Raw genomic sequence first — 18,837 nt, forward strand, 5'->3', positions numbered from 1 at the left:
TTTGCAAATGTAACTGCAGCTATTGCCATTCAATCTCACTCATACGCATGGGTATTAAAAAAAAAAAAATCATGCCTGAAAGAAGGAAACAAAGCTGGACAAGCACAAAATGTGCTTTCTCCCAACCCTTGCTCATGATTTTGGCAGAATGATTCACATGATAGCAATACAAGACAGATATCCCATTACCAAGTCCCCACCCCTCCCCCTTTCTATCATTTGGCTCTTCAGTTGGTGTCTCCATAGACACATAACTTTGCTGAGTCCATCTTAAGAAAAAAGTGAGAACGGTCGATCCTCATCTCCCATCACCAGTAGAAGTTTGTGGAGATGAAAGAAGCAGCCGCACTGAGCCACCCTCCCGAGTTCTTGTCCGGCTGACCAATGCGCTTGACTGCCTTGTCCTTGATGGGGCTGTCCTCTTCAGGGAGGTAGTCAGGGAGGACGTCGTTCTCCTTGTTGGCAAGAGCGGGGTTGGCACCAAAAGACAGAATCACCTGCCAAAAAAAAGGGGCAGAGGAATACCATGAGCTTGTAATGCAGGCTTTGATTTTTTTTTCATGCAAACTCTTTTGATAGGAAACTTTCTTTTATCACAGTGGAAACCTTCTATTTGGTCTGAAAACTCCTCTCTGTTTGGGGGTGGGGGTAGGGATGGTATGATGTGCAAGGTCAATGTGCTTTGCAAGTTGATCTGAGTAAGTCTAAACGATGTTGCAATTAGAAACTGCTTCCCTTGAGTTATAAAGGTAATTTTCTTCAACTTTTGGAAACAAGCAGTTAGGTTAGAATGCTGCATAATTCACATCTATTGAGCTACTTCTCAGTAAAGGTTCAAGTTTGACAACTTTTGACAACTGCAACTAAAAGTCATCTCCCTATCATGCATGTTCTCAATTGCTGTATTCGAGAAATGGGGAAACTGAATTGCAATTTACAGATTTGCCTCAAACAGCCTGAATGATTGGCAACAAGAAGTAATATTCTTCAAAACTTTGTTTCAGTGCCAAGGCCAGAAAAAGTTTTTGAAATTCTCATGGCATCATAGATGCTGATGCACTTGTTGTAATTTTTGTTCTGGTGCTGTTATTTATTTGATTTAAAAGTTGTAGAGCTCTTGACATGCTATAAAATATTGCCATGGATGAGGCAGGGGGTGGGTTAGTCATAATTTCTACTCTCGACTTTGACATTCTTACCTCTTCTCCATGCTCATTCTTGATGACCTGTTCAGCTGACATTGTCTCGGTCTTGGCAATTGCAACAACTAGCACCTGTAAACAATTGAATGGAATTTGTGAATTAGTTTGATAGCCTCACCCACTGTATTCTTAATGTGCCAACTAACAACTATAGTATAACATTTCTACATTACTGTTACCCATAAATATGAGACATGTCCTCATTTCTTTTTCTTTATTGCTCAGGAGAACTTATAATATTCTTCTTTATTTTATTCAATGCTAGACTTGAGATTTCATTTGATGTACAGAAATGAAAAAAAAAAAAGTTACTGAATATAAGTGCAATTAGGACAATTCAATGGAACAATGAAATTAAAGTGTCAATGGCTCAGCTCAAAAGAAGACAAAGAATATAAGTGCAGAAAATTATTGAACATTGCATCCTCTAGGCAACTCATCCATTGAGGTGACATGACGATTGCATTAAAGGGATAGTACAGTATTGGTGGAGATGAGAATTGGGCTTTTAACTTTTGCGAGATACCAAGAAAACACTTATGATATAGTACAGAGCATACCACTTGAAGAGGAATTCAAAGTTTATTTGATGAAAATCGGGTTTTGAATGATGGAAACATCCAAAAACAAAGTAAAACAAAGCGATCATAATTAAGTGTGGGTCCCACACTTTATTAGAATCGCTTTTTTGGGGGGGATATCTCGGCCATTTAAAAACCAATTTTCATCACATAAACGTTGAATTCCTCAGAGAATTACACGCTCTTTCATATTTCATAAGAGGTTTCTCATTATCTCACCAAAAATGTTAGAAACCTAAAATTAGGTCTCAACCAAAACTATACGATCCCTTTAATTATTACATCATTGTCTTCCCTTCTGTAGTCAATTATTTTAACACAGCAGCAGGTGCAATACAAATGCAATGACACGATTTATACGATCACACAAGTGAGAATAGAAGAATTGGTATTTAACCCTCTGCGTCCCCACAGTCAGTACCTGTCCGTAGGTTTGTATGTGAAATTTGTGTACATTTGACTCATTGGTACAGACAGGCTTAAATAAACTAACCTCTGGCTTCAGGTCCATCTTGGTCCTCACCATGCATCGCTTCTTGATGAGGTCAAAGGTGAAGCTGACGATGCCTTTGACCTGTAGTAAAGCCTCCTCACAGGTCCTCCGACATTCCTGGATGAATATGCACAAGAAAACGTATATTAGGTCACTGGTGCAACACACTCTTAGTACATGTAGTTACTTGGAGAATGGGACAGCATGAAACTGAAAACATCATAATCATACTTTAAATGTATCCTTTTCTCAAGATAGTTAACTTTCTAAACCTTTATTTCTAAAGTAAAAGACTTGGATTCTTCAGCACATACTGATAGTTTGATGCATTGTATATCATTGCATAAAGAAAGAAGGGAGAAGAAAAGGAAACAGATGGGGGAGGAGGAAAAGGAAGGCATGAAAGAGTGGAGGAGAAAACAGAGGACAAAAGAGAAGGAAAAATGAAGAGGCAGAGAGAAGATAAAGAAAGTGGGAAGAGGAGGAGGAAGAGATGAAGAGGAGAAGACAAGGAAACAATAAGATGGAAAAGTGGAGAATGAAAAAGAAGAAGAAAAGGAGAAGGAGGAAGAGAAAGAGATGGAGATAAGACAAGATGAAGGAAATGGGAGGAAGAGAAAAGAAGAATCAGGAAGGAGAGATAAAGAGACGAGGATGAGGGGACATTGAGAATCTGGAGAAAGTGGAGAAGGAACAAAAAGCAGAGGAGGAGGAGGAAACAAACTGCACAATGAGAAGAGTGAAGAACAAATAAAGAGAGAAAAAGATCTACACTCACAATGTCATTGAGACCGTCAATCTGAAAAGTCATGGTCTTCCATTTCTTGTTGTGAGTGCCCACAAAGAACTTGTTGGGGTGTTTTGGGTTGAGTCGGCCGCCGGCTGCTCGGGCCGTGTTCTGACTCTCCTTCAGGGGGCTCGGGGACGGTGGGGCCAGGAGACGCTTGTGAATGCTCTTCGCTAGATTCCTGCTCTTAGTATCACTGTGAGGGCTTCATGATGTGATAATACAGTGGACTCCCGTTAAAATGAAGTCCTCGGGACCAGCAGTTTTCTTTCGTTACATCAAAATTTCATTATAACCGAACAAATTATCAATAAAATACATAGAGCAGATAATGTTGCATTCTGAATTTTCACTTCATTGTGACCGGAATTTCATTATTTTTGTTATAACAGGAGTGCACTGTAGAAGAGTTGGCCTACTATACATAACTAGCACCCATTTAGGGGAGCATTCTTCAGCTGTGGCATCATGCGCAAACATCCATGAACAACAACACAGTCAAGCAAATGATAACACAATCCCCCAAAATAAACGACAAAACAAAAGGAAAGAAAAACAAAAAGGATCTAGGAACAAAAGGTCTTCTGTAATCAATCCTATGGCATATGTAACAATCTTATTAATGCATCAATTGCAAAGTTGACAAAAGACAAAAGACAAAATTTACTTCAGCATGACAGTTCTTTCAAATTCATCAATATTTCATTCTTGCACATTTGCCACAAGACATGCATTTCATCATCTAAGCTGAAGGAAGGGAAAAGTATTTATAAAGAAAGCAACGAGGGTGACTATGCAGAACTCAGCTATTACAGTCACATTGCACTGACTTTATGAAAAGAATTTTTACAGAAATTTCTCACTCAGACTTTCTTATTCCTTAGTTGTTGTTGTTTTTTTTTGTCTATAATCAAGAATTTTTGGCTAACATTTTGTAGTTTCATATTTCGCCAAACAACTGTAAGTCAATCCTTCACTGGCAGGTGGCAGGAGATTTTCATATTTGCTACTTCTGTCCACTGACTCACCTGTTGGCTACTGCTTCCAGACTGACCAGCATACCCAGCTCTCTCTTCATAATGGGCCGGTTGATGGAGCTCTCTGCCAGGTAGTGGAGGGCCTGAGTGGACATTTCAAAAATTTACATATTATACAAATTAGAAGGATGAGTGAGGTGAAATTTAATCACCTTAAATCTCATTATAATAAGGTTCCATTGTAAACTGCTAGTTCAGTGGAACACGCACACTCATCTTTAGCAATTCTGTGTAATGAATGACAAACGGGGCATTACAGAAAATATTTATTCCATTTGCCCCCGAATGGGCGTTTGGGCAAAGGGTCCATTTTTTGACCAGGCTAGTTGCTATCCATTGATACTGGTCCATTGGTGAGTTTGGTGACATTATTTTTTAATTAATTAATCATCATTATTATCATTATATGTCAGGGAGATTCCAAAAATGGGAGTAGGGCGTAATCAGAAATATGTAGGGCCTACAAATAGGCCTACTTGTGTACATGTAACTCAGTACACAATGTAAACAAATCAGGGAGATGTTGTTTGCCACTGAATTAAAAATACTTAAAAATAATATGTGACATATTTGGTCAAAGCATAGTTTCTTGGTTCCAAATGTTTCAATCATGTATACAACGGCACATTCTGTCAGCTATGGAGACAAGAAGAGTACAAGCTCATCTCTCTCCATTTCAATATTCATTTAGCTATCTTTTAGGGGGAAAAAAAAAACTTGTTCTTTTTTCCTAATAAGGTACTCACCTCGAGGGCAGTGGATACAACAGTTGGGTCATCATTGTCTAAAAATAGCACCAACCCAGGCAGGCACCCCTGGTCCTAAGTAAGAGGGAGAGACGGAAAAATAAAATAAATTTGAAGAGAAGGTTAGAGATGTTGGAATCCAATCCAATCAAAAATGAATTTTAAATCAAATTGTTGAAATCACTTTGTCATTGCTGTTATCTCTGGGTAAGAGGGGTACAATTCCCCCTTGTTTAACTGCAGTGACCCCAGTCTATAGATCTACATGTATATTATTTTTATCAACTGACAGTGCAAGGATTTGAATGACCGTGCATACTGTACCTTCACAATTTTTTCCCTGTTTATCGGGTCTCTCGCTAAATCCCTCAGCTGTTTCACCACATCCTGAACGGCCATGCTTGGAAGAGAATCAGGATGGCCTTAAGGTTTGCAGAAAAAGTGGCAGTAAGGCAGGAATCTCCCTGTTTCTCCGCTCAAGCTACACGTGTTCTGCACAGGTTGGATGAAAAATCAAATTGTCATTGTCAAAGTTTACTCCTGAAAATGGCCTGGGGGGGGGGGGGGAGGGCATTTCATGAAGCTTTTGCCAGATATTTTTTTTTTTTCCTGACAAACTGTTAACGTTAGAGTTAAGCTAACCATTACTTTAAATCCTGTACCTTGCATGTAAACTCATACATTGTATAACTTCTGTCTAGGCTCTAGTATTGGCTGAGAATTTGTCCAACAAATTTGTCAGACAAAACGCTTCATGAAATGCCCCCAGCCACCCAGGTCCCCATGCCCAGGCCATGGGCATAATTTATGTAACAGTGAGTTACAGACTAATAAACAATAACAATCACATGGACTATACACAGCCCAGTCGCTGTAAGTATTCGCACAGCGTAGCCCTACTAACAGCGTCTGGTCGGGCTAATGGCAGATTCATGTTTGTAACAATACTAACATGATCAAGTTTCAACATTATTCATGGCTCATGCAGGTAGAAGTCTAACGTTAATGAAAATTGTCCCAATAATGCAATATGGACAAAAAATCTCTAACGGTTACTGGGTATAGACATCTAACAAAAAGTTAGCTAGTGTTAGCATGACAAACGAGGACAGAACTCTTAAATTCAATCTTACACGTTACTAACAACAGTAGAACAACGTTTCTACGCTGCTGTGTACAAAAAAAAAAAGAAGAAAGAAACCTACCTCAAACTGTAGTGTGGTAAACACGTTAGAACGCACTCAACTGCAGGACCTTACAGTTACACTACAGATCAGTAGAATTCGAGATTGGAGCTGGAGCTCGAGGGGGACAGTCTCCGACGGCGAGACTGCAGTAGGTTCACCTGTAGGCCTACTGTAGTGCCTTCAAAATGGTAGTTTTATAACTTTTTGAAGCTCTGCGTCTTCTCTTCTGCGAAGGATCACAAACCAGTCTTGATGGAGTTCCCTAGATCTGGTAAAATACCTCAAAATTGTGCGATGGAGAAGGTGCGACGACAGTCTACAGCCGTGTGATGAATACCTTTTCAGTGATATGCGAATAAAAGTGTGCGAGAAGCCATCCGGTCATTTAAAAATGGCGGAGTATTGTTATTCTCTGCGCTGATTGGATAGGGTGTTCGAGAGCAACGTTCTCATTGGCTTATCTCGACGCGGCTCTTTAAATCTTACGATGCCTCAATGAGAGATCTGTGCATTGACGTACGTATAAAGACCGTGCCAAAACTATCGCTGAAAGATTGAAGATATCCCATTGCACCGAAGGAACACTCTGAATCAGGATCCATCGAAATCTGAAAGGTATTTTTTCAATTTCTTTTCGTACCAATCATGTGAAAAATTATTTGTCACAAGTAAATTAGTCTATTTGATATGGAATTGGAAACACTGCCATCGCGAAGCGTGGCTATATTGCATGGTCCCATACACTTCAATTCGCGAGGTAGTTTGTTGTTTTACTTTAGAGCGTAAGGATTCACGAAAGAATTTAACGTTACGAATAATGAATTAATGAGCTTTCAGATTGAGATTAAGATCACAAATAATGTGATGTAAGGATCCTTGTTTTGACAATGAATGCAGTAAAGTTGTAAACAAAGATATTTCGTGAGCAGGTGCAGGTGAGTATGAATGGATCTAATTCCCTCAATTATACTTTATAGGCCTGTAATTACTAGTAGGCCCTATCTAACGTTATAGTCTATGATGAAACACCCAAGTGAAATGTTTGTACAGACAGACTTAGGGCCTACTAGTAGTAGGACCTATGTAGGCCTATTTGGAAATTCCTAACAATGAATTATTGTGATATGGTGTCTCTGTTGCCCAAGTTGCTTGCCATAAGCTGCCTAGGGCCTATATCTTCTTTTGTTATCAGTCAATATTTACCAAGATTTATAGAACTAAACAAAGAGCCCTTCTCTGTAGAAATTTTTGAGTGATTGTGTCCAATCTACATGTGGGGATTTATGGTTCTTTCTCTTTCTTTCCTTGCTGTTAATCTTCATCATTCCATGATTTCTTCATTATTCTCATCTGATTTCATTCTGATTTCGATTTGATATGGCTAGTCGAGGGAGTGAAGAAATGCTTTTGAGAACTGTGAAATTCATTAATCAATGTTTTTTTGTGTGTTTTTTTAACTTTCTTATGTGTTTTTTTTTTTTTTTTTTTTTTTTTTTGAAATCAGACTACAGATTTAGTGTATTATGAGAGATTGTCTGCGACCATTTTAGTTTCTTACCTTGTTTATTACCACTCAGGTGAGTCGCTGTCACCAAGTTTGGGCCAATGTTGGATGCGGCCCTCGTCCACGTCATCAGAATGGTTCTTCAGCTGCTGCGGTTGGCTGATGAGCCCCAGGAGGTAATAATTAGACACAAAGTATTCATCTAGATCAAACACAATTTGTAATGAGCATGAGGCTTGACAGTTTAGTGAAATAAAGGCTGGCTTGACAACAATGAATCCCAACTCCTCAGTACTGATGTTTATAAATATGTTGCTCCTCAAAATGAAGACAGAATGATCTATTGATAATCATAAGTTTATATTGTATCATACAATTATTGATACTCTACTTGTTACTGACATATTATGTTATGGGTAATATTGAATCCCCTGCCTTCTGAAAGAGGTACAAGGTCAAGTGCTCTGTTATGCAAGGAAAGTAAACATACATGTTGGATTTTCTTTACATTTCATAACTTCAGTCATCCTATGCATGTGACATCACAAGCTGTAGTTGTCTTCTCATCCAGGGGTGGCGGCACTGAAACTTCAAAAATTCATAATTTGAGCGGATTGTCCAATTTTCCCCCAATTTTCACTGATGTGTTCTATCAATAGCTGCTTCTCCCATATGAAGGTTACGGTAACTTGTCCTTTAAGTTCACTGAATATAAAGACGTATTTGAAAATTCTGACACCCTTGAGCAAAGTGTTTGTCGTCTAATAATAATAATAATAATAGCTTTGCTCATACTATACTATTCTTTCTTTTCTCTCCACCTTAACTGCATGTAGGTCACTATGGGTTCTTCTCAGTGTCAGAAACGGCAGAAGAGGCGACGTCGCAGCCTGGTGCGAGCCATAGGATCAAGGCTGCCCCTAGCCCCCATCCACCGTGTCCACTTTCAGGTAGGTTGAATGATGTCATGGCATTCAAGATCAAGGGGCCAAGATTTGTGCAACACTATCTGTGGTAACAGATGAAAACAGACAAACAAGTTGCACAATTCTTTGCATCAGGTTTTTATACAAATTGCATTAATATATTTGGATCTTTTGAGCCAACTTCTAGAAAAGAATTGCAAAACTGTACCGTGTATATTTAGTGTACACTTAAAACTCAATTTTTCATTAGACCTCGATCCTGTTGCAACAAAAGATACACATACAATGTATGGTTAAAACATAAGTCAGACAATCAAATGTAGTTCCGGTATCATCCTGTCAGAATTGAGTATTCAGTGACTTATGTTTGATCTCAGCTTTTATACTAAATAGAGTCCAGCTGGTCTTTTTTTTTTTGGGGGGGGGGGGGTTATCAAGTCAAGAGGTTGGTTTTGAATGATTTTCTTGTCTTGACACTTTTCACTACTGACACTGAATAATAATAATAATAATAATAATGGAGTCTTGTAATGCGCCATGTCTGTCACACAGTGGCACTCCTGGCGCAGAAAGGTAAGACCTCCTCTCACATTGTTCTTAATTTTCTCCTTATCCAAATAAATTTCATTATGTAAAGCTGACCAGCTAGGGCTTTCTTATTAGCATTAAAAAATGTATTGTGGTATGAAATTCAAGAAATGTTATCTGAAAGCTTTGATCCTTTAGACCTTTTAGCAGTATTTCTTCATTGGGAAAAAAAATGCATGCAATTCTAAAACTAGAAGTCCTGTCCAAAGCTTTAAGACAGGAAGAGGAGGTCTGTCCTCTATTTCTATCATGAGTGGTTGAAGCAATCTACTTGTGTGGAACGTGTCACTGCAGATTGTGCGCCGATCTGAGCCGCCGCCCTGGCTGCACCGCCAGCCCCAGTTCTACGAGGAGGACTGCGCCCCAGTTCGGATCCCATCCCTGTCAGATCTCCCCTGGTTGCTCATGGCCACGCCAGACAAGGAAATCCGATCTAGGTGAGCACAAGACCAACGGGATTTATCCAATATAGTAGAAGGAATTTGTGCAATTTTAACCATGTGGAGATTAGTCTGTCAGTGCACATCATTTTTTAGTAGATGTACAACTTGTATCTTTATGATCACACATTTGTCACAAGGCAGTGGTTTGAAAGTCAAAAGCAAAGAAGAAAAAATGAAATAATTCTTTGCAATGATTATACTGCGTAAACTTGATGTATTATTTAAGGTGTATATGTGCAAGTTTCACATTTTTGAACCAAAATATGATTTTTACTGCCTCCGCCAACGAAGTGGCCAGAGGCATTATGTTTTCGGGTCGTCCGTCCGTCCGTACGTCCGTCCCGTTTTGTTTTTGTTGATATCTCAAGAACCATGAGGTGGTTTTGCATCAAACTTGGTATGAGGGTATATCCTGGGGGGATAATACTTTGTTTCGATTTTAGGGTCACGGGGTCAAAGGTCAAAGGTCACAGGTTATTTTGTGAAAAAAAGGTTGAAATTTCATGTTTTTCTCCATATCTCGCAAATGGGTCAAGGTATCTTCATGGAACTTAGTATATATGCATGTACCGATAGGCAGTGATTATCTAGGGAAGTTGGGGGTCATGGGGCAAAGGTCAGGGGGTCAAATGTCGAGGTCAACTCCTCAAAATATCACTACTTTTCTTATATTTATGCAATGCCTGAAGGATTTTTTTTAAAACTTGATGTATGCATGTATAACCCAATATATATTCTGTGGGAAGTTTCTTGCCAAAAGGTCAAAGGTCAAGTGAAAGTGCTAAATTGCACTTCTTCCTCCATATCTCAAAAGTAACTCAAGGTATTATCATGAAACTTACATATTTATGCATGTTCTGCCTAACAGTGATTCTCTTTGGAACTGTGGGGTCAAAGGTCAAAGGCCAGGTTTAGATAATACTATTTTACCATTTGATACTGAAATTATACTTTTTCTCAATACCTTGACAATTACTCATTGATGCATAAACTTGTAAAAGGGTCAAAAGTCAAGTGAAAATCATCAGTTCCCCCAAATACCTGCACTCTGACGTTTTAATCATTCATCCAATTGAACCTAGTTCTAGGAAAGTGAACATTCAGCACATTTGTGGCAAACCTGTCATTTTGATATTTTGCCAATTGTGTGAAACTGTCATCACACATTGTCAAGACATTGTACTATAGACCTATTAGGAGAACCATGCATTATGGCGGAGGCATACACCAGTCGCCGTAGCGACATTTCTAGTTTTTAATTTTTAATTTTTAATTTTTTTTTTGGAGGGGGGGAGGGGTCATTTACTGCACATTGCATTTTTTCTTGTAATTTTCAGAGGTTAGCAGCCATATATTCTCACTCACAGTATTTGTACTTGTCCTGCATTATATATGAAACATAGGTCAGAATGCAGAACCATTGGCAGAAAGAAGCGGAGGAAGACCATAGCGGTGCGCCCCCTGAACCACACCCCACCCCGCCACTCCTCCAGCCCCCAGACACCGATGTCTCGACACAACTCCCTCCCCAGCAGCCCCAACTCCAGCTTTGCTGCCACGCCCACGGTTAGGGGCGTGGACCTCTCGGAGACCAGTCCCACCAAGGTGGATGATCCTGTTGCCATGAAGAAGATCAGTGCGTTGGAGGATGAACTAGAGAAGCTAAGAGCGCAGATTGCCATGATTGTCACATTACAATCAACATCAGCAGGTGACTTTCTTGTACTATTGTTTCTGTATGAGAGCCAAAATATGCCACTTTATTGTACAATGGCACTTGGTTTGCTGAAATACAGGCAAGCATTACATATTGACAAGCCAATGAGATGTTTGTAACCATGGTGAGCTCTTCTTCCACAATCTTTTCGTAGCTTGAACATTGTGTGTTGTAACTTAAAGGGATGGTATTAGTATTGGTTGAGATGAGGATCCAGCTTTTAACTTTTTATAGGAACCAATTTTTATTGATATGGAATGTTAAACAATTCTAAGAGGAATTAAAATCCATAGATGAAAACCGGTGTTGAAACACAAAGCGATCCTTGTAAAAGATTGGTCCCGCCTTTTATGAGGGTAGCTTTGTTTTGGATATATCTCAGCCATTTCAAAACCAATGTTCATCAAATAAACTTTGAATTCCTCTTAGAATTATATGTTCTAACATATTTCATAAGAGGTTTCTCATCATCTCAAAAAATTATCTTCCAAACAACATTCAAAACCTGAAGCCCCATCTCACCAAATTGTAGGAGGATGTCAGTGTATCCTCTTTGGACATGACAATCTCTAGTGCTTAGTTTATTTGTTTAACAAGAAATAAAAGATATGCAACAGAGCCCTGCACATCAAAGCTCTGTAGAATTTTGACTGCCATGTGTTACATCAGTGGATTTTTTTTTTTTTTTCATTAATAAGAAAATTCTTATTGGGTTGGAGCAAAAATAAGAGAAACAAGCATCACAAAAGAAACCAATTCACAAACAAGTTTATCAATATCTCTCTTGGTTGAATGGAGTAGAAAAAGTGAAACCTAATACCCAATTATGAGGGAATAACTATTTCATAGCAGCAATCATGAAGTAGCTGCCATCGGAATAAGATGGTAATTCAATTAAAATGATCCCAGGTTTCATCTGTAATTAGAATTTTACTTCCAGAAGTGAAAAGACATACTTGCATGCTGTTTTCTTTTTTATGTTGCAGATTCAGGTTTCTCAACACCAGCCAGCCGCATGAGCCTAGCCCCTGTCATGGCCACACCTCCCCCTCCTCCCCCACCTCCATTCCCTGCTGGGGCACCCCCTCCACCCCCACCCCCTTGTGGGGCACCTCCCCCTCCCCCACCCCCACCACCACCTGTTTCAACTCCGAAGCTGAATGCCATCGAGCTCATCAAACAGGTGAGAAAAAAAGGAACGAAGGCAAATGATATAGTTCTGAATATTTCTTGCTCTCAGTACCAAAGTGTGATGTCATAGCCATTCATTGACATGGAAACTTGCACAAAACAACCTCACCTGCCCAATATCAACACTATTGGTGTTAACCTGTTGAGGACGAGTCCCGAGCATACTCGGGCAGGGGTCTGTGGAAAATGTCTGTTGTAGCAAAATTAGCCCGTCCTCAACAGGTTTAAGGGATCAAATAGTTTTGGTTGAGACCTAACATCAGACCTGGTGGGATAGTGAGAAACCTCTTATGAAATATAAAAGAGCATGTAATTTCAAGAAGGAGTCAACGTTTATTTGATGAATATTTGTCTTGAATTAGCCGAGATATCCAAAAAAAGCGATCCTAATAAAATTGACAGGCCATGACTTTTATTAGGATCTCTTTGCTCTTCCTTGTTTCAAAACCGATTTTCATCAAATAAACTTTTGATTCCCCTTAGAATTGTATGCTCTTTAACATTTCATAGAGTGGTTTCTAAATACATGTACATGTATCTTACAAAACATTACAAGCTGAATCCTTACCTCAACCAGTGCTGTACAGTCCCTTTAATAATGCTCACACATTGTTCCAACCCAAGCTATAGCAATAGACGACATCATCATTTTGATTCTCTATTATGTTCAGCTTTTGTCAAAATCTTTCAACTACAATCCACATCACAACATTGCATTCCCCTGTCTGATGAAAACGAAGAAACAAAGAAAGTGCACATGTATGTGGAATTCCTTTTAAGGACATCTATTTTTGCTGTATTCACCCATTCGAGTAGTGTTCATATGTGTCTGATATTGCCATACATATTTCAGCCATGCATAATTTTTTTTTTTCTCAATCAGTCTTAGTTTACATAGTGCTTATCACTTATTGTTTGTATTCACCACATTCATTTACATTTGTAAATGGTTTATGGTTCATAAAGACTTGGTCGCTTCCTAAGAATTAGAGAGGACAAAGAAAGAATCAACTTCAGCAAGAGTTGCACATTTTCAAAATACTCAGCTTGGGCTATCTGTGAAATAAAAATCATGCTATGCTAGTTACTGTTTCATTAACTCTTTTTTGCTTGCTTTCCTCTCGGTGATCACAGAACCGCGATAAGAACAAGAACAAGCCCAAGGCCCAGGCCGGGAGCGGGATGCCCAACATGGCCGACGTTCTCAAGGGACTCGGGACCGTCAAACTGAAATCTGTTGCGAGGTAAGCTAACCTCTGACCCATGGTTTGTTCTCGAGTTCTTCAAATTCTCTCTCCTTCGTATGACTGAATTCATAGCTTGTAAAGAATTACACGTGTAGTAACTCTCAACAAAATTCATAAGTTCCACAGCTTAAAAATGAAATGGCAAGTTTGATTTTTAAAATCAGACTCTTGGTGTCATTATTCGATGCAATGTCTTTGTTTTGTGTGTTTGTATATTTGTAAATGAAATTACAGTGCAATTCCTTCCTATTACCACAGCAAGACTAGTTTCGCTTTAAATACCTGAACTCTTGTCTTGGTCAGGATTTAGACTATGAAGTCTAAGCTTCTGATCAAATTTACTTCGTTGTGACTTATTTAACTCTTATGTTGCTTTGTGCCAGCTTTCTTAGATGGTATACTGTTTGAATTAGCCGTGGGAGACACATGGTAAAAAATCAGTTTCATGGGGCCTTCTTTTTTCGTTCATCTTGTTGACCCCAGTATTAATTACTTGAACAGCCCATTCCATCCTTAAATTTCTCAGATTGGGCATGACTTGACCTTTGACCTTTTCCATGTCACAGGTCACCCGGAGGCACACCCATCCGCCAGCCACCCAGGCAGACTGACCACACGGACCCGGCGTCCATCATCGCTCGGGCCCTCAAGAAGAAGTTTGCCCAGGCCCGACTCAGCTGCAGCCCCACGGCCAACAAGGAGAACATGGGCTCACCGAGCAGCAAATCCAGTCCTGCAAAGCACAACAGCCCTATAAAGGTACCATTCTAGAATGTGGGATCATAGGAGAAGTGCTATTGATGTACAATGTAGCTGAAAGTAATATTAACCCTAACTAGGCCGGGCTATTTAGGTAGATCATAGAGCCGGGGGGCCTCCCAGGCCCCCCCTCCAGATCTCGGCCGTCGACCGCGCGATCGCGACGAAAATTGGCACACACATTGCCTATGGTGTAATCTAAAGTACTACGAAGTTAGATTTTTAAAAAATTGTCATTTATGCTAAATTATGCTAATTTATGCATAATGATGCTGAAATCGGACAATTTGGTATAAATCACTAAATAAAGCTCGAAATGGGCACATTTTTTTGTGTAAATATTCTTTTTAGTGTCCTAAGCAAATATAAGAAAAAAAAAAATTGAGCTATCTGAAAAAAATTTCTTAAGTATTTTATTGTTTTTTTGAATTTCTTATGTATTTCTTTGTTTTTTTTACTTTATGTTTTTCATTGTTTTTTCGATGAAACTTGTCCGCGACATTGTTCCGAACAAGAAAATGTGTTATTAATTGATTTTAATCAATAAAACCCCAAAATAATCATGCTTTTATGAAATTTGACTGTAAGCACAGTTTCCATTGAAATTGTACCCGAATTCACGTTTTTGAGTAATTTTTGGTATGACATACATGTACATATTTATGCGAAACTTCGGAACCGCGCGCCCGGGCATTGCAAATTTGGTGTCAAAAGATGCGGGAGACTCGACAGAAAAAAGTCATGAAACGTCGCGGCGATAGCTTTTCACGTTAGCGATACATCGCACGGAACGTCGAGGGGGGGGGGCCTCGGAGGCCACCCCCCCCCCCCCCCCCCCCCGGCCTAGTTAGGGTTAAAGGCATAATTTACCATTTGCAGATGAAACCAAAAACCAGCACTAGTGCTTTGAAATAGTTCTAAAATGTGAGTTAGGGATAGAAACAATTAATGTAAAAATTTGAATTGGTATAATCGATGTTCAGTATTGTTAAATGCACAAAGTGTGAACAATAGTTATAATAAAAATGTTTCCAGACTAAACAGTCTACAGTTATGGTTTATAGAGAAAAATACTGATATCTCCTTATATTTAAGGCTTTATTGCAAAAATCTTATATGGTTGGATGTTTTGTGGTACAACAGACCTACGCATATGCATCAAATGTGATATCTTGAATAAACTTTTCAAGTTACCTTGTCTCGTCTTACACATTTTTGTACAGAAAATTTAGTTTGCATGCAGTAGTTGTACTACACATGTAATTGTAGGTCAGGCAAATTTAACCATAGAATTCCACCATACTCTATGTGGCTCACCCAGTGATATTTATTCTGAAATTTGAATGTGACTGCAAACCATTCTAATGGAAAGCTCTATCCAGAGACCTCTTTGTTGTACTTACACTCATTAATATACAGCATCCGCTATGAATTTGTCTCCCTATTGTGCATGACAAAAGTTTAGACACATTTCACCTGCCCAGCGGAAGGGGCCCTAGCATGAAATTTCACCCCCAAACTGAATTTTTGTGAGACATAATTTGACAAAGTTTTGAAAGCTTTTTCATAATAATGTGATCATCATTTTTGTGTCATTTTTTGAACCCGCAAGCTTCGGCGCCCTTATGCCGGGCAGGCACCGATTTCTTGTTAGTCTTATCCTCCTCTTTCTTTCAATGGTTTCCCACTGTTAGTTTGGACCCCACCTCCTGAAGCCCACCAACAGAGCCAAGCCTAACATCAGGCAGCCCCGCCCCCTGGCTGACGTCAATGCGTGATGATTGGCCTCCGAATGGACCAATGGCAAATTAGTGCCCCCAACTTTGTCGATCCTATACATATGCGAGACATGGACTCCTGCTTTGACCGTCAACCAGTAATGGTGCAGGTTGATGGGCAAATTGTGATGAATCAGACTTCAGAAATGATGCGAATCAAAAGCACGAGAGGGGAGCTGCCTTGGAGATCGGACTCCAGTTATTTCTGAGAGGAGTGGATAAGTTATGCATCAGACAGTGGGACGGACAGCAGCCCTTGAGTCACTTCAGTACATCATTGATCCCCAGGGGCTGACGTAGGGCAACCAACTCTCAGACTGTGGCCACACCATAAGTAATTACCCCGTTGGACAAGCTTTGCCACTAGGACAACTTGCCCTGACAGTATTCCCTGGCTATAATTGTCCTACAGGGTTGATTGTCTGGGAATGGTTGTCATGGAAATTTTTTAAAGATGAGGGAAGGTGGAAGTACCTCACTGCCTTGTCAATACCAAGTTGACGAAGAACCTATCATACAAATTAGTATTTAGAATTTCATCTGCGTCAAGGCCTAGACACACCGAGCACGGTAATGGCAACAGTTCCCCCCACCCCCTTTTTTTTTTTTTTTTTGCTATGGTACGCCAAAAGGAGCCATGTCTGGTTCTGTTTATTAAAAAAAAAAAAAATCAACAGTTCAGTACAAAATCACCCCAACTTTTATTATGTCAAAATCAAGAGCAACAAAATCACCAGTTGATTTTGTAACAAATTTATTAGCGGCGAAGTGGTATTGTAACAGAACCTGACATGGTTCCTTTTGGTGCACCATAGCACCAAAAAAAAAAACTGAACCATTGTCGTTACCTTGCTCTGTGTGCCGAGGCCTAAGTCCAGTTGTGTGATAAACACATTGTGATATCTTCCACCTCACTTCATTTAAGTTGCAGAAAATAGCTGATCATAAGGCAAGTCCACATTGTAGCTCATCCTAGTTAACATCCGTATACTTGATTTTCTTTTTCTTACAAGGCTTTCATTAACCTGTGCACAGAACAGAGCACATCCCTATGTATGCAGGGGTGGCTAATCATTAGATATGACCATTGGATGTGTTTTGCATGGTTCAACAAATCATCCTTTCCTATAGTGACAAAGTGACCAACTTGTCCTCAACACAACTCAGTTTTATCTTCCAAAAGTAATCAGAAATTTGGTACACTTGAAGCATACAGGAAAACTTGATGTAAGATGGCATATAATGGAGTTACCTATTTACATGTTGTACATTGTGCCACTACACTCTTATGCGGTTCCTATACAATCTATAGAACTAATTCCTTTGTTTACCTTTTTTCTTAATTTATAGCTATTTGTATTTAGCAAAGACAAAAAACAAATATGTAAACTTTACAAATTTGGCAATCCCATGACCAAGTTATACTATTTTTTTTTCTCCACTTGGCTTCCAGCCATATCATCAGCAACATTGAACCAGGAAAGGCATAGATTCCAGTGAATTATTTCTAGAGGTGAAACACAATCACTCCAAATGGCATCCTTACTTCATCCATGACCTCCCCCATCATGATTTATCTTGCATCAACATGTTGGTCCTCACTGAGTATTTTTTGTGTGTGTGTGTCTGTGCGAATGCATTATGGAAGTGTGTTTGGCATATTGTCCTGTTCACTGTTGTATTGAAAGTCCCGGACAAATATCTCAATTATTTTAGATGAGGTGTTCCGTGGTGAAATAAAGTGGTTCACGATGATGCAGTGTGTTATATCAGATGGTGACACGTTGTTCCCCAGTCATGTTGCAATATGTTAGTTTTGCAAAAAATATGTTCATGTCTATATTTCGTGTGTTTTTGTATTGACTTATGGGAGATGATGTATGAGGCAGATTAATCATAGCCAGTTCAAAAGTAATATGCACTTGGGGAAATATAGAGGTAAATACATTGTATAACAATAGTGTTCAGGCAAAAGCATCTTATCGTTTCTAGCTACACATAGACGGACAGATCCGTCTGTCGGGAGGAGTCTTATTTTTTTGACGTTATCGCTCTCCTCCGTATAGGAGGGGATCCGCGAAGCCAGACGCAGTCTCCACGAATCATATCCCCGATGATCAAATACAGACCAATCTTTGGGTCTACTATCTATGGTGCTAATGGATGCTAGCCAATTTTACAATTCATGAATACTCCTCACGAATGAAGTGGAGTGTAGACCAGCCAGGCTTTATTCCATTGTCATTATCTTTTAACAGAATCTACCTACATGTGATTGTTTTATTGCAAGAGGGAAAATGAAACTTTTTAATGGGAGATAATACCATGTGAACTTTTATTTACTCTTTTTATCCACTGGTTTAGAATATGTTTTATACTTTTTTAAATTCATACTCGAATATGGAGAAGATTATATCATGGAGCTTTGGATGAAACTTTGGCTTTCGATAGATGAGTTTACATACATTTGAGTCACTATAGAAAGGCAATCCAATTTAGCCTTGTATGTTTGTCTAAAAAAGAAAACAAAAAAATCATGCAAAATTTTAGCAGTGTGTGAACAATAATGATAAATGTGATACAGTGGACTCCCATTATAATGAAGCGTTCGGGACCAGCAGTTTTCTTTCAATATATCAAAATTTCGTTAT

At 39.2% G+C, this 18,837-nt stretch overlaps 2 protein-coding genes across 2 annotated transcripts; one reads left to right on the forward strand and one right to left on the reverse strand.

The window, feature by feature from the left end:
* Positions 1-308: 308 nt before the first annotated feature.
* Positions 309-5,331, reverse strand: LOC140234294 (armadillo repeat-containing protein 1-like). Its single transcript, XM_072314358.1, has 7 exons — positions 5,171-5,331; positions 4,847-4,921; positions 4,092-4,183; positions 3,055-3,268; positions 2,277-2,393; positions 1,200-1,274; positions 309-497 (listed from the first exon to the last, which is right to left on the reverse strand). The coding sequence occupies exons 1-7, from the start codon at positions 5,243-5,245 to the stop codon at positions 309-311; spliced, it is 837 nt and encodes a 278-aa protein (XP_072170459.1). The 5' UTR covers positions 5,246-5,331.
* Positions 5,332-6,537: 1,206 nt separating this feature from the next.
* LOC140234227 (mitochondrial fission regulator 1-like) lies at positions 6,538-16,771 on the forward strand. Its single transcript, XM_072314289.1, has 9 exons — positions 6,538-6,648; positions 7,611-7,713; positions 8,374-8,487; positions 9,346-9,488; positions 10,898-11,205; positions 12,198-12,394; positions 13,537-13,646; positions 14,216-14,408; positions 16,103-16,771. Exons 2-9 carry the CDS (start codon positions 7,639-7,641, stop codon positions 16,184-16,186), a joined length of 1,224 nt encoding a protein of 407 aa, XP_072170390.1. The 5' UTR covers positions 6,538-6,648; positions 7,611-7,638; the 3' UTR covers positions 16,187-16,771.
* The last annotated feature ends 2,066 nt before the right edge of the window (positions 16,772-18,837 follow it).

This window comes from Diadema setosum, chromosome 10 (assembly GCF_964275005.1).
Source record: "Diadema setosum chromosome 10, eeDiaSeto1, whole genome shotgun sequence".
Classification (NCBI taxonomy): domain Eukaryota; kingdom Metazoa; phylum Echinodermata; class Echinoidea; order Diadematoida; family Diadematidae; genus Diadema; species Diadema setosum.

Bases quoted from the DNA above. Each gene is read 5' to 3' on its own strand.
- LOC140234294 (XM_072314358.1), bottom strand. From the start codon at position 5,245: ATGGCCGTTCAGGATGTGGTGAAACAGCTGAGGGATTTAGCGAGAGAC. The intron at 1,275-2,276 runs GTTAGTTTATTT...AATTGTTTACAG, and splicing joins AGATGGACCTGAAGCCAGAG to GTGCTAGTTGTTGCAATTGC. The intron at 498-1,199 runs GTAAGAATGTCA...TTTTTTTGGCAG, and splicing joins AGAATGAGCATGGAGAAGAG to GTGATTCTGTCTTTTGGTGC.
- LOC140234227 (XM_072314289.1), top strand. From the start codon at position 7,639: ATGTTGGATGCGGCCCTCGTCCACGTCATCAGAATGGTTCTTCAGCTG. The intron at 8,488-9,345 runs GTAGGTTGAATG...GTGTCACTGCAG, and splicing joins TCCACCGTGTCCACTTTCAG to ATTGTGCGCCGATCTGAGCC. The intron at 14,409-16,102 runs GTACCATTCTAG...TCCCACTGTTAG, and splicing joins AGCACAACAGCCCTATAAAG to TTTGGACCCCACCTCCTGAA.